This window comes from Megascapheus bottae, unplaced genomic scaffold (genome assembly GCF_031878675.1).
Source record: "Megascapheus bottae isolate mThoBot1 unplaced genomic scaffold, mThoBot2.hap1 HAP1_SCAFFOLD_103, whole genome shotgun sequence".
Lineage (NCBI taxonomy): Eukaryota > Metazoa > Chordata > Mammalia > Rodentia > Geomyidae > Megascapheus > Megascapheus bottae.
Genome location: NW_028327323.1, coordinates 63538 through 75852, shown reverse-complemented (window position 1 = coordinate 75852; position 12315 = coordinate 63538). Strand labels below are relative to the sequence as shown.

General features: G+C 39.2%; 1 protein-coding gene across 1 annotated transcript in view; it reads right to left on the bottom strand.

Annotated features, from left to right (window-relative positions):
- LOC150040050 (opioid-binding protein/cell adhesion molecule-like) overlaps positions 1 to 11567 on the bottom strand; it is a 96043-nt gene extending 84476 nt beyond the window's left edge. The window contains exon 1 of the mRNA XM_090327425.1: positions 11509 to 11567. Within this exon, the coding sequence (XP_090183551.1) occupies positions 11509 to 11567 (59 nt within the window). The remainder of the gene's footprint in view (positions 1 to 11508) is intronic.
- Between the last annotated feature and the right edge of the window lie 748 nt (positions 11568 to 12315).

The following is a 12315-nucleotide window of genomic DNA, read 5'->3' as shown; positions in this document are numbered from 1 at the left end:
TTACTTTTCCATTATTATTGAAAATCTAAAATGTTTTGAAAAGCGTCTATTTTCAAAGAAGGTGAAATGCAGACATTACCAGACAAAAGCTCTTAGGAACTGTTGTGTTGCACACCAATGAGAAGACAAACTGAAGACTGTCTCCTGGCTGAGAGGAGAGGACCACAGAGGGTTATTCAAATCCTTACAACAAAATAGTGAATATTACTGATAGAAGGAATCATGTAATTATAAAACAGTACCAGTGCTTACTCCTTCCTTCTTTTAACTGATTGCAATAAAGCCATTGTAGAAACCCATATGTATATAGTGGTATGTTGTGCTTATAGAGAAATGCAATACATCTGGCAATAACAGAGGTAGGTGAGAGGAAAGCACTATTGGAATAATGAAATGACACCAGATGGCAACTCAATGTACAGGAACAAACAAAGAAAACAGGAAATGGTAAGTAAGATGATTAATACAAACTATAGTGCATATATACTTGAATTCCTTTCTCTTCTTAACTTCTGTTAAGCCCCTACCATGAATTAAAGTAACAAGTTTTAAAAATTTACTATAGTATTGGAATGTATATAGGTATAACTTGTTATAAGAATAATATCAAGTCAGGTGCCTGTGGCTCACACCTGTAATCCCTGCTACTCAGGAGGCTGAGATCTGAGAATCAAGGTTCAAAGACAGCCTGGGCATGAACGTCCATGAGATTGTTTTCTCCAATTAGCTGCCAGAAAATGGTCAAGTGGTAGTGTATTAGCCTTGAGCTGAAGAGCTCAGGAACAGCACCTAGGCCCGGAGTTCAAGTTCCATGACTGTGACCACCCACACCACCCCCACACAAAAAATAGAATAATAACACAGATATGGAGAGATGTGTAGAGGGACAAAGGATTAGTCTCTCTAGATCTTTGATTATGTTTTTGGCCCCAAAGGGTGGACATTTTTTTAGTTTGTTTTTTTTTTCTTTTGCCTGTCCTGGGGCTTGAACTCAAGGCCTGAGGGCACAGTCCTTGGGCTGGAGCTCTATCACTTGAGCTACAGCACCACTTCCAGCTTTTTCTATGTATGTGGTACCAAGTAATCAAACCCAGATCTTCATGCATGCTAGGCAATCATTTACCACTAGACCAAACTCCTCCACCCCACTCCCCGCGCCTTTTTTTTTTAAAGTAGAAAGTATTCACTCAGAACTCTAAGATTAAATGAACTGAAGCAGTCAACATTCTTCCTCCTAGAGTCACCTGCCATGGATCACAGTTTTAGTGAGAGAGTCCTGTAATCAAATCCTATTTAATTTATTTATTGCCAATCCCCGGCCTGAGCTCACGGCCTGAGCACTCTCCTTGGACTTTATCAAGGCTAGAGCTCTATCACCTGAGCCACAGCACCACTTCCAGCATTTTTCTATGTATGTGGTATGGAGGAATTGAACCTGGGTTTTCCTGCCTGCTAGGCAAGCACTCTACCACTAGGCCAAACTCCTGGCACAAATCCTTTTTTAAAAAGATAATTTTAAGCTGGGTGCGGTGGCTCACACCTGTAATCCTAGCTACTCAGGGGCCTGAGATCTGAGGATCAAGGTTCAAATCCAGCCCCCGCACAAAAGAACCACCTGAGAATCTTATCTCCAATTAATCTCTAGAAAATGGGAAGTGGGGCTTGGATCAAGGCAGGGTGGTAGCCTTGAGAAAAGAACTCAGTGACAGTTCTCAGGCCCTGAGTTCAAGCCCCATAGCTAACAAAAATAAATAAATAAAATGAAGTATAATTTTATTGTTATTAGTAAGGTGTTTGTAAAGAGTTACTGTTTCATAAGTCAGGTAATGAGTACATTGCATGGAGACCTTTAAAGAATTGCTACCCAGGGTTCTGCTATTGGGATTTGGGGACTAGCCGGAGGTCATTAGGTTTCTGGGGGTGGGAGGAAGTTGTCATACGCTCTTCCTGTGTGCAACCCCTTGAGGACTGTGATTTAAGAAGGAAACCTGGCCACTCCCATGCTATACACATCGTGGGTCAAGCTAAGATTATTTCCTACTGACATTGCTACCATTGCTGTTCTTTGTCTCCAAGGGACCCTCACCCAAACTGGGCAAATGCAGGCACCATGCCCTTGACCATTCAAACTGTGAGATAGCCTTTCTAAGCGAGGTTTTACCTCAAAGTAATGCAGGGGTAACTATACACCTGAAGCATATTCTGATAAGTGAAAATATAGAGGGTTAAGTCAGGGATTGTGACTTGTACCTGTAATCTCAGCTACTCAGATGGCATAAGTAGGAAGATTACAGTTTAAAGCAAGCCCGAGGCAGAAAATGCATGACCCTTATCTGAAAAATAACTAAAGCACAAGGGCTGAGAGCATGGCTTCAGTTGTAGAAAACCTACCAAGCAAGCCCAAGGCCAGGATATCAAAAGCTTGTACCACCACAAAGAAAATAAAAAAATACATATATATGCTTAATTCTTAGAGAAATCATGCAAAAAATGGCTCAGTGAAATATATAGGGGAAAATCATTAAAAATTAAAATAATCCTGTAGAAAATATTTATTTTGTGAAAGAAAGCAGTAGAAAAAGACCAGAGAAAACATAGGAAAGAAACATAGAAACTAAATTTAAATATCAATATTATCTTTGAATGTGTATAGAATAAATAACCCACCCAAAAAGCAGAGATTGATAGACTGGAGGGAAACATTCTATAAACAAATATGTTTAAAAAAAAGAATGAAAGGATATATAGCATGCCAAAAGAAATTTAAATGCTGAAATGATTACTCACAAAATGTGCTTTAAACACAAATGTATAATTCATCACAGGGAATTTTATAGTAAAGGGGCCAGTCCATTACGAAGGTATAAAATTATAAATCTTAAATTTATTAGCACCAAAGCAGAGTCCCTAAATTCAGGAAGCAAAAACTGACTTCAGTGAAGGAAGAAAGGAACAAATCAATAAGAAAACTTGGAAACTTCAAGTTTGTTCAGACGCTATTGTTCAGAGTAGGAACCAGGAGGAAGCAAACAAACAAAAAAATATGAACAACATATTAAGGCATTAACAAAACCCTAGTGAAATAAACCAGAACAGAATAGATATCATTCTTAGGTATTCACAGAATATTCTCTAGAATGAATATGATGCTAGTCTATTGGAAAAAATAATAAATGTTAAATGAATACATTTATTCAGTATGTAGTATCTGACTATGATAGAATTAAAATGGTAATCAATGACGGAAGGGAATTTAACAAATAATGAAATTATTATACACAACCAATGAATGGAAGAGAAAAAGGCTGTGATGAAAAGAAAAAACAGGCAGCATTTCAACTATTGTTCAGAGATAATGAAAAGGATAAACACCTGCAAATTTATTTCTAAATATGTCTTGAGTATTTGAAAAGAGGAATGTGTCAAATAATAAGCTTGCTTTTTATTTAAAGGAAAAGAGTGAAAAGGAAACAGTAAGAAAATAATAAAGCAAATGAAAGCAATAAAATAGACAGTAAAAATAATTTAAAAAATTCAAAGAAGTTGTTGGAGGAATGGTTCAAGTCATAGAATACCAATCAAAGAATGAAAGCAATCATTTGATAGAAAGTTCAAGCCATATTCTTGGACAAGAAAAAATAAATTCAAAGAAAACAAAAGTTGATTCATTGAAAATATCAACAGAATAGAAAAAAAACAAACAAAAGAGAAAATTGGGACTACTAAAATCATCAGTGCAAGAATGGATAGTCTAATGACCTCACAGAAATATGAATAAAAACCAGTGCTACTGCTGGTTGCTCACACTTAGGAAAATTGTAGCTACTTAGGCAACTGATATGTGGAAATTATAGTTCAAAGCCAGTCCCCACAGAAATGTCTGAGAGATCTTTATCTCTAGTTAACCACAAAAAGAACAGCAATGGATGTGTGCTTCAAGTGGTAGAGTGATAAGGGTGAGTGAAAATTTGAAGCAAAAACAAGATTCTCTAAGTTTAAGACCCAACAGAGGCACAAAAACAAAAGAAAGGAGGGAAGGAAGAAAGGGAGAAAGGGAGGAAGGAAGGAAAGGAGGAAGGACATTAGAAGATACTACTCTCAGTTGCATGCCAACCAATTTGATCGCTTGGCTTATCATTTTGAAGTGATGAAAATATACTTTGAATATACCAATATCCATTTCATTGTCTGGAAATTATCTTAAAAAACACTATGTTTTTTTTCTGTGTTTAGGTGAATACCCATGTTTATACACATGATGACAGAGCAAAAAAAGACAATGCAGTTATAACAAAGAGATTGTGTGTCTTCAGAAATAGCTTTTTGTGATTCTATAATGTCCCCCAGCTTTTGATGTTTGCTGAGCTTATGGGTTACCAAGAACTAATGGTTCATATTACTGGAGGTGGAGATAATGAAGGGTGATGGCTTAAAATAATTAGGATTCCTTTATGCTGAATTTGAACCATTTTCTCAAAGCGGAATCACCAAGTGTCATGGGCAAGATGAGATCTCCTCTAATGAAACTGCAGTATCATTTGGTCACTATAGGAAATCATTTCTCTCTTCCCCACCAAGTTAATTTTCCAATCCTTATCTACTCCTTTCTCACTGGTAACCATTTAATGACTCCAAGTCAGAAAAAAAAATACAACCCCAAAAAACAAAAAACATACTTCATCTTTAACTTCTTGCCAATGTTTGAAATTCTGTTACCACAAAGTTTTGGGCAACTAAACAACCTTGGTGTTTGAGTCTGGGAAGAGAAGGATTCAGGGAGTATGTAAATATAGTAAATGTGTGATAGGAAAACTTCTTTGAAAAGAAATATGGCAGAGAAAAAGAGCATAATAGTTCAGCCATCCAATGCCACCTTTCTCAGTGCAGCTTAGCCTTGGGTTAAGTAGTGAGATATGGGTGGTTTATTGATTGGTTGAGTCCTCTTTCTGTTTCCTGTAAACTTGTCATGTCAAAGATTTTCTATCGCATCCTTTTTTCCTCATTTATTTTCCTTCTTGTTCCCTCATTCTTTTGGAACTACCTGCCCCCATTTACTTCTCTGGTAGGTTTTGGTTTATCAGTGTATCCTGACATTTGCAAAGCAGTATAGGCTGAAATTCCTTGCCAGCTTTTCTACTAACCCATGTCAATTCTCTGTGGCCTCATGTATTGTTTTTTTTTCTGTTTTTCAATTTCCTTATTTCTCTTCCTTTGTCTGTAAACACTCATGTTCCCAAACTAGTTAAACATGTAGAAAGGTGATGGCTGATTTCTCTTAGCACCCCTGGCTTTCTACTTGTTCTCAGATTTGTATCTTTTGTCTTAGCTGTGAACCTCTTGAATGAAATATTCTACATCTTATATTCTTCATGTTTAATTGACTTTTTTTAAATTTCTTATAACCTGGCTTTTCACTCTATTACTGTGATCTTCTCTTTCCAAGGTCAAATCTATGGCTTACTAATGTCTTGCAAAGGTGGTGGCCCATGTTTGCCCTTTATTTTTTACCTTTTTACATGGCAGGACAGAATTGCCTATACGACTTTGATATTTTCTTTTTCTAGGACTCTCTATAACTTCCTTAGTTCTTAGGCTATTCCTGATGAGGCTTCCTTCTATGTCTTCTTCTCTAACTTATTCATTAGATGCTGCTATTCACCAGGGTTTTGGCTTCTGACTCCCTTTCAATGAATTCTCTTACTAGCCATTGATGTCAATCACGGAGAGCCAGCTCTATTCCTAGACAGCCCAAGGCTACTTACCTATCTTCACTTCTCTCCTACAGAAGATGACTCAAATCCCATGTGGCAAAAATCAGTGCCCTAGCCCTTTCAAAATCGGCCATTACTATGTTCTCCTGGGTGTACCATCATCATCGACCTAGAATTGTGAAAGAATAGACGAGGCATGTCAACTGCCCTTTACCCACATTTGACTGACAATAGTTTATTAAGCCTGTCATTCGACACATGCCTTTTCCTTCACTTCCCACAGTCTGATTGACCAATGTAGTTAAAGCTTGACCTGGTCTCTGTCTGTCAGTTTCCTCTCTGTCTTTCTGTTCTCTTCCCTCTCTCTCTTTTCTCCCCATCCTCCTCTCCCCTTCTCTCTTTCTTTCTGTATTCCTCTCAATGGCACTAGTACACTGGGGATTAAACTCAGGGCATTAGGTATGATAAACAAGCATGTACCATTTGAATCATAACCTATTTGTGTTTCTTTTCAGCTTTTGTTCAGGTACCACTTCATGTTTTTGCTTTGTCTACCCACTTTGGGCTGAGATCCTGCTACCTCTTCCATCTGAAGAACTGACATTCCAGGTGTTTGCCACCAAAAATGGCTCTGAGGCTGATTATGCATCTGTCTACTGTCTTCAGTCTGTGGCACAGGCTTGGGCTTCATTTCAAACCTGTGACGGTGCAGGGTCATCTCAGTCTTGCTTGATGGAACTGGAAGAGATTTTTCCCTCTTTCATAGTGAAGATGAGCTGACTTAGAGATTCCACAGTTTTACTATAGGAAGAAGCAGGGTTTAGGCAAACTCTAGAAAGCTGCCAGTTAAAATAAAACAATTTTTGATAGGAAAGCACATTGGGGAACAGGTTGTTTTCAGATGCGATGATTGCTTTCTCTTTCACCTTACCAGGTCCTGTTGTGCTAAAATTAGACAGTTGCACATGATATCTTTTGCCCAGTCTAAGAAAATACATTAGCTAAAACACTCACATTTCTTTATTATTTCCACACTTTGTTTTCACATCACATTGAAGGAAAAGTGTTTATACATTGCTCTCATTGGAAAGATAATACTAAAAAATAAAATTGCAGCCATGAGAAAAATAATATATATGTTGAGCTACCAAAAGCTTGTATTATGAACACCTAAAAACTTACAATGGATATCTGTGATTTAGTCTGGAAACCACAGAGCTGTTGTCAGATGTGGGCCTGCCTTTGTGATTTGGGGTATAGCCATCCCTCTTTGCTGCCATCCAGAAAGCTTAGACATTTGGTGGTTTGTACCTAAGTAAGCATCAACAACTATGCACCAGTATCCCTGGTGTGTGCCAGGTGAATTTCTTCACCTATGAGTATGATGGCAAGGAGCAGAAGCAGGTTCATGCACAGGGAGAGGGGAAGATTCAGTCAAAGTGGACCACCATCCTACTGGCCGCCTGGAATGACTTACCTTGTTGGGGAAAACAAAAACAAAAACAGTTGGGCTTTTATTTTCCACCTTGGTCTGTCTCTGGAATTGGCCAATCACAGAAAGATACCAACTTTGAAAGGATTTCTTTTTTCTTATAGCTTTTTTTTTCTTTCCGAGAGCTGAGGACCAAACTCAGGACCTTGTACTCGCTGGGCAATTGCTCTTCCACTGGGGTAAATCCCCAATCTCTCCTTTATTTTCTAAATATATATATGTACGTGTGTGTGTGTGTGTGTGTGTGTGTGTGTGTGTGTGTATCTTTTCTGGGTATTGATGGCTCATACTAGTTCCTCAGGAATTTGAGGTTTGAGGATGGAGGCTTAAAGATAGCCAGGGCAGGAAAATCCCATGAACCTCTTATTTTCAATTTACCACCCCCCAAAAAAAACCCCAGAAGTGGATGAAACTGTGGCTCAAAGTGGTAGAGTGCTAGCCTTGAGCACAAAAGCTCAGGGACAGTGCCTGAGTTTAAACTCCACAGCTGACAATAAAATAAAATAGACCTTTAAGAAGTTATATGAAGGAATTTCACTTAACAAAGCAGTTTATGAATATAGTACATTTTGATAGATGTCTCACCAATCCCTCTCCTACCTGTCCCTTTCCCTCACTTTCCTTAATTTTGTAGGACATACATTAGATTCTTGACTGCATATTCTCCATCTTTACCTGCTTCACTTGTTCAATTCTTTCCCCTTGACCCACCTGTCCTTTGACAGTAGAAAAATTCCCGCCCAAAACTGGGACTATCAGTCTTTCCACAAAGAAAATCAGAAGGAGCTCATGTCTACAATATACCACCACACTAGGGTTTAGAAAGTATTAAGCAGTTAACAAGGATTAATGAACTTAACCCTAATAGCAACCTTCTATGGTAACTGCTATCTTCTCATCTATTTTCATTTCTTTAGATGAGAGGAAAAAGTAGCTAAAAAGATAAGTCATTTGCACAGCTGAAACCTGCTAGCACCCAGGTCTAGTACAAGACACAGAAAAGCCTAGGGCATGCTTGATATCCTTGAGAAATGCATGTTATATTGTAGCATGCCATAATGTAAGAGAAGCAAGGGTATGATCTGCTTGTTGAATTTGCCACTTTCTAGATCACTATTTGTAGCATCATCTGTTGCCTTTCCCAGCCAGAGCCTTCTCATTTTTTGAATAGACATAAAAATGCATTATTTTTTTGGCATGCCACAAGGGACAATAGATGCCACCTAGCAGAAAGAATACCACCTACTACTACATATGAAGCTATATGGTCTACATGTGCTTGCAGGATCTGTAGAGTCTTGGAGGAGTGGAGTTAGAATGTGCCTTGAAAGACAGTGAGGAGGAGGAAGGGGGAGGAGGAGGAGGAGGAAGGGGAGGGGAGGAGGAAGAGGAGGAGGAGGAAGGAGAAGAGGGAGAGGAGGAGGATAGTAGCACTAGGAGATAGTACCATGTTTGCAGGTCAAAAAGTAATTATAAATTCTTGTCCTTTTCCTTACCTGCTGGTGCTAGGTCTAATACTCAAAGACTCTGCACTCTTGCTTAACTTTTTCACTCAAGGCTGGGACTTTATCACTTGATCTATACCTCCACTTCCAGCTCTTTAAAGAAAATGATATATGGAAGGGTTACAGTTACATTCATCAGGGAGTGAGTACATTACTTCTTGAACATTGATACTCCTTCTCATGTTTTTCTTCCAGTTTCCCTTCTCACCACCTCCTCCCTTTTCTTCCTTCTCTTCCATATGTAAAATAAACATATGTACAATATACCAGGTACCAAAGTCAGATAGAGCAACAACACGAAATAAACCAGAAGAGGAAACAAAAGAGAAAAGAAATGACTTCCCATAGTACATTAAGAACAACAACCACAAAGATAAATCTCTTGTTTCCATATCCTGGAGTTCTTTTTACTTAGCCTCATCTTATATGAGCCTCCAGCTTTTCACTGGTTCATCTGAGATCAGAGTTCCTTAGCTTTATCTGCCCATGATCCTGTGATCTCAGCTTCCTGAATAGCTAGAATGACTGGTGTGAACCATTGACTGGAATGGATGACTTTCTTCACAAAGTTCTCAGACATTTCAGGTGGGATTTCATGGAGTGATTCCCAATTGACTAGGCTGATACTGTTCTTTTACTTTGAAGATGGGAACCCTGGGGCTCAGAGAAGTTATGAAATCTGTTTCCTGTTCATATTGTTATATTATTGCAGAATCATAAAAGATCACAAAGCTTTTACTGTGGTGTCCCTGCTAATGCATTTTCCATCAGCATTTCCATGGCACCATTGTTGGACCATGCCTATAATCCTAGTTACTCAGGAGGCTGAAACCTGAAGGAATTCAGCTCCAACGCAGCACAGGCAGATAATTCCATGTAACTCCATATCTAATAAACCAACAAGAAGTCTACCTGGAATACAAGTGTGGCTCAAATGGAAAAGCAGCAGCTGTGAGCAAGAAAGGCCCTGAGTTCAAGTCACGGTGCCTGTACACATTTAAAAAATAAGTAACTACAAAAAAATACTGTGGAAGGACACGATGAACCAAGTTTTCAAGTGATTTAGCAATTCCCTCTGTGTCATTCTCATCCTGGTTAGGTCTGTGTAAAATGTAAGCTTCCTTTCACATAGGTTTTGTGCTTTCCCAGTTTTGCTAGCCAGCCCTTCTCCAATCCAGATGCCTCTTAGACTCAACTTTTACTCTGGAGCTCTGGGCTTGGGTTCCAGAGCTCAGAACTCAGGGCCTGAGCATTGAATCTAAAGGATTTTGTTTAAGACTACCTATCTCCCACTTGAGCCACAGCTCCACTTCTGACTTTTCACTGGGTAACTGGAGACTACAATCTCTTGGACTTTTTCTGCCCAGACTGCCTTCAAAATGCCATCCTTAGATTCTAGCCTCGAGAGTAGCTGGGATTACAGGCATGATCTGAGGCTCTTGATGCAAGATTTGCTAATCTGGCATCTTAGGATCCAGGAGGCATTGCAATTGTCCCAGCTGTTGATCCACAATTGTAAATCTTAAGTTCTCTGATCAGGGAAATGCCTTGGGCTTGTTTCTTCCTCCACTGGGGGAATGCAGTCCAGCAGGGACCAAATTCTCTGTGAGGTTGGAGGTGCTGAAGTGAAAATCTAAGTTGGAAAGCTCCTGATTTATAGGAACTGTTTGTACAAAATAAAGCAAAGCCTGAAGAGTGGATTGCAGCTGAATTTCTATCAGGGAATCTATTCTAAAAGCCCTTTCCTTCTCAGCCAGGACTCTCTGTGTTTGTAGACTCCAGACTTTGAATAGTTAGCACAAAAACCAGGGCTAGGGTCAGTGAGAAAGTAGTTTTAAAGGCAGATTTGTGGATTGATGAAGTATTTATAATGACATAAATGCCATGCCTTTAATTTGGTGTCCCCCTCTGTGACAAATATCAGAATAATAGCAGGGCTTTTCTTTGGGACTACAATTTTTTGTTCTTTCACACCATGGTCTAGACTTAAAAATTCTTTCCTCCATCTCTGAGTGGAAATCACTGATTAGGCAAACTGCTGGTGTAGGGGCAAAATTAGTCTGTTTACCATGTGGGAGCTTGCTAATTGCACAGGTATGTGCATTCCCAGGCACACTCTGCAACTGTGTCTTCATTCTGCTAGTGGAGATGTATGGGTAGGGAGAATCCAGGCCCCCTTGGGCAAGATAATGAGGCTCATTCATGTGCTCCATTTGCCCAGATTCCATTTCCTTCCTGAAGTGACACACAGCATAGTCTTTTATCATACAATGCTACAAGCATTCAGTTAAGAAAACAAAACAAAACAACAACAACAATAACAACAAATAGTAATACCTGATGCTGATGTTTGAAACCCATATTCCTAGTTACTCTGAAGCATCTGAAGATTATGGTTTGAAGCCAGCCTGTGCAAAAAAAAAAAAAAAAAAAAAAAAGAAAGAAAGTCCACGATACTCTTAAGTCCAATTAGCCACTACCACTAAAAGGAAAAGAAAAATCATCCAGAAATGTTAAATGTGGCTCCTCAAGAAGAGTGCCTACCTTCAGTATAAAAGCGAAGTGGTTAACGCCTTACCTTATTTGGTCCTGAACTCAAGTTCTAGTTCTAAGGCTGGTGCACTGGGAAGGGACCTGTAGGAACTACCTGGTATGGTGACTGATTTTACAAGGAAAGAAATGGGGCCAGAGAGCTGAGCTGACAGCTCTGGAGTCTGAAGCCCTTTTGGTTCAGTTATTTGTGCCAGCATATTTGTACTTTCTATCTTTTCAGACATATTTGGGTCCTGGAGTGACTTACCTTTTAGATGCATGTTTTGCAAGAGCTTCTCTTGACTCTTCTACCTTAACTGTAGCCATTCACTCACCCATCAGTGTATCAGACATGAAGAAAACTACTATCAAACTATTTGTGTGCTTCTATTTGTTTTTATCTTGTGCCCTTTAGAACAACTTATTTCTGTGTATTGCACCACCTTATAGTGCAATGTGTTGTTTTTGTAGTGCTCTGAATTGTCTCAGGACTTTAAGCAAGCAAGGCAGACATCTTATTACCCCAAGCCCTTTTGGGGTTTTTCCTTTAATATTTTATTTTCTTACCTTTTTCTCCCTTCCTTCCTTCCTTCCTTCCTTCCTTCCTTCCTTCCTTCCTTCCTTCCTTCCTTCCTCTCTCTCTCTCTCTCTCTCTCTCTCTCTCTCTCTCTCTCTCTCTCTCTCTCTCTCTCTCTCTCTCTCTCTTTCCTCCCTTTCCATCTTTCTCTTGCTCTCTTTTTTCTTTTTCCCTCTTTCCTGCTCCTTTCTCTCTTTATGTCTGCCTCTGTTTTTCTCTTCCTTTTGTTCATATATGCCTGTATTGGGGCTTGAACTCAGAGCACTGCAGTCTCCTTTAGCTTTCACTGAAGGAGCTCTGACACTTGTACCATGCCTCCACTTCCAGCTTTTGGCTGGTTAATGGAGGTAAGTGTCTTGTGATTCTTAGAGTTCAGTTTCCTGAGTAGCATGAGCCACCAGCACCTGACTTTTAAGATGCACAGATTTATACATTTAATTTCAAATTCACAAATGTACAGAAATTTCAAATATAGGACAGATATTTCCTGGGCACTCT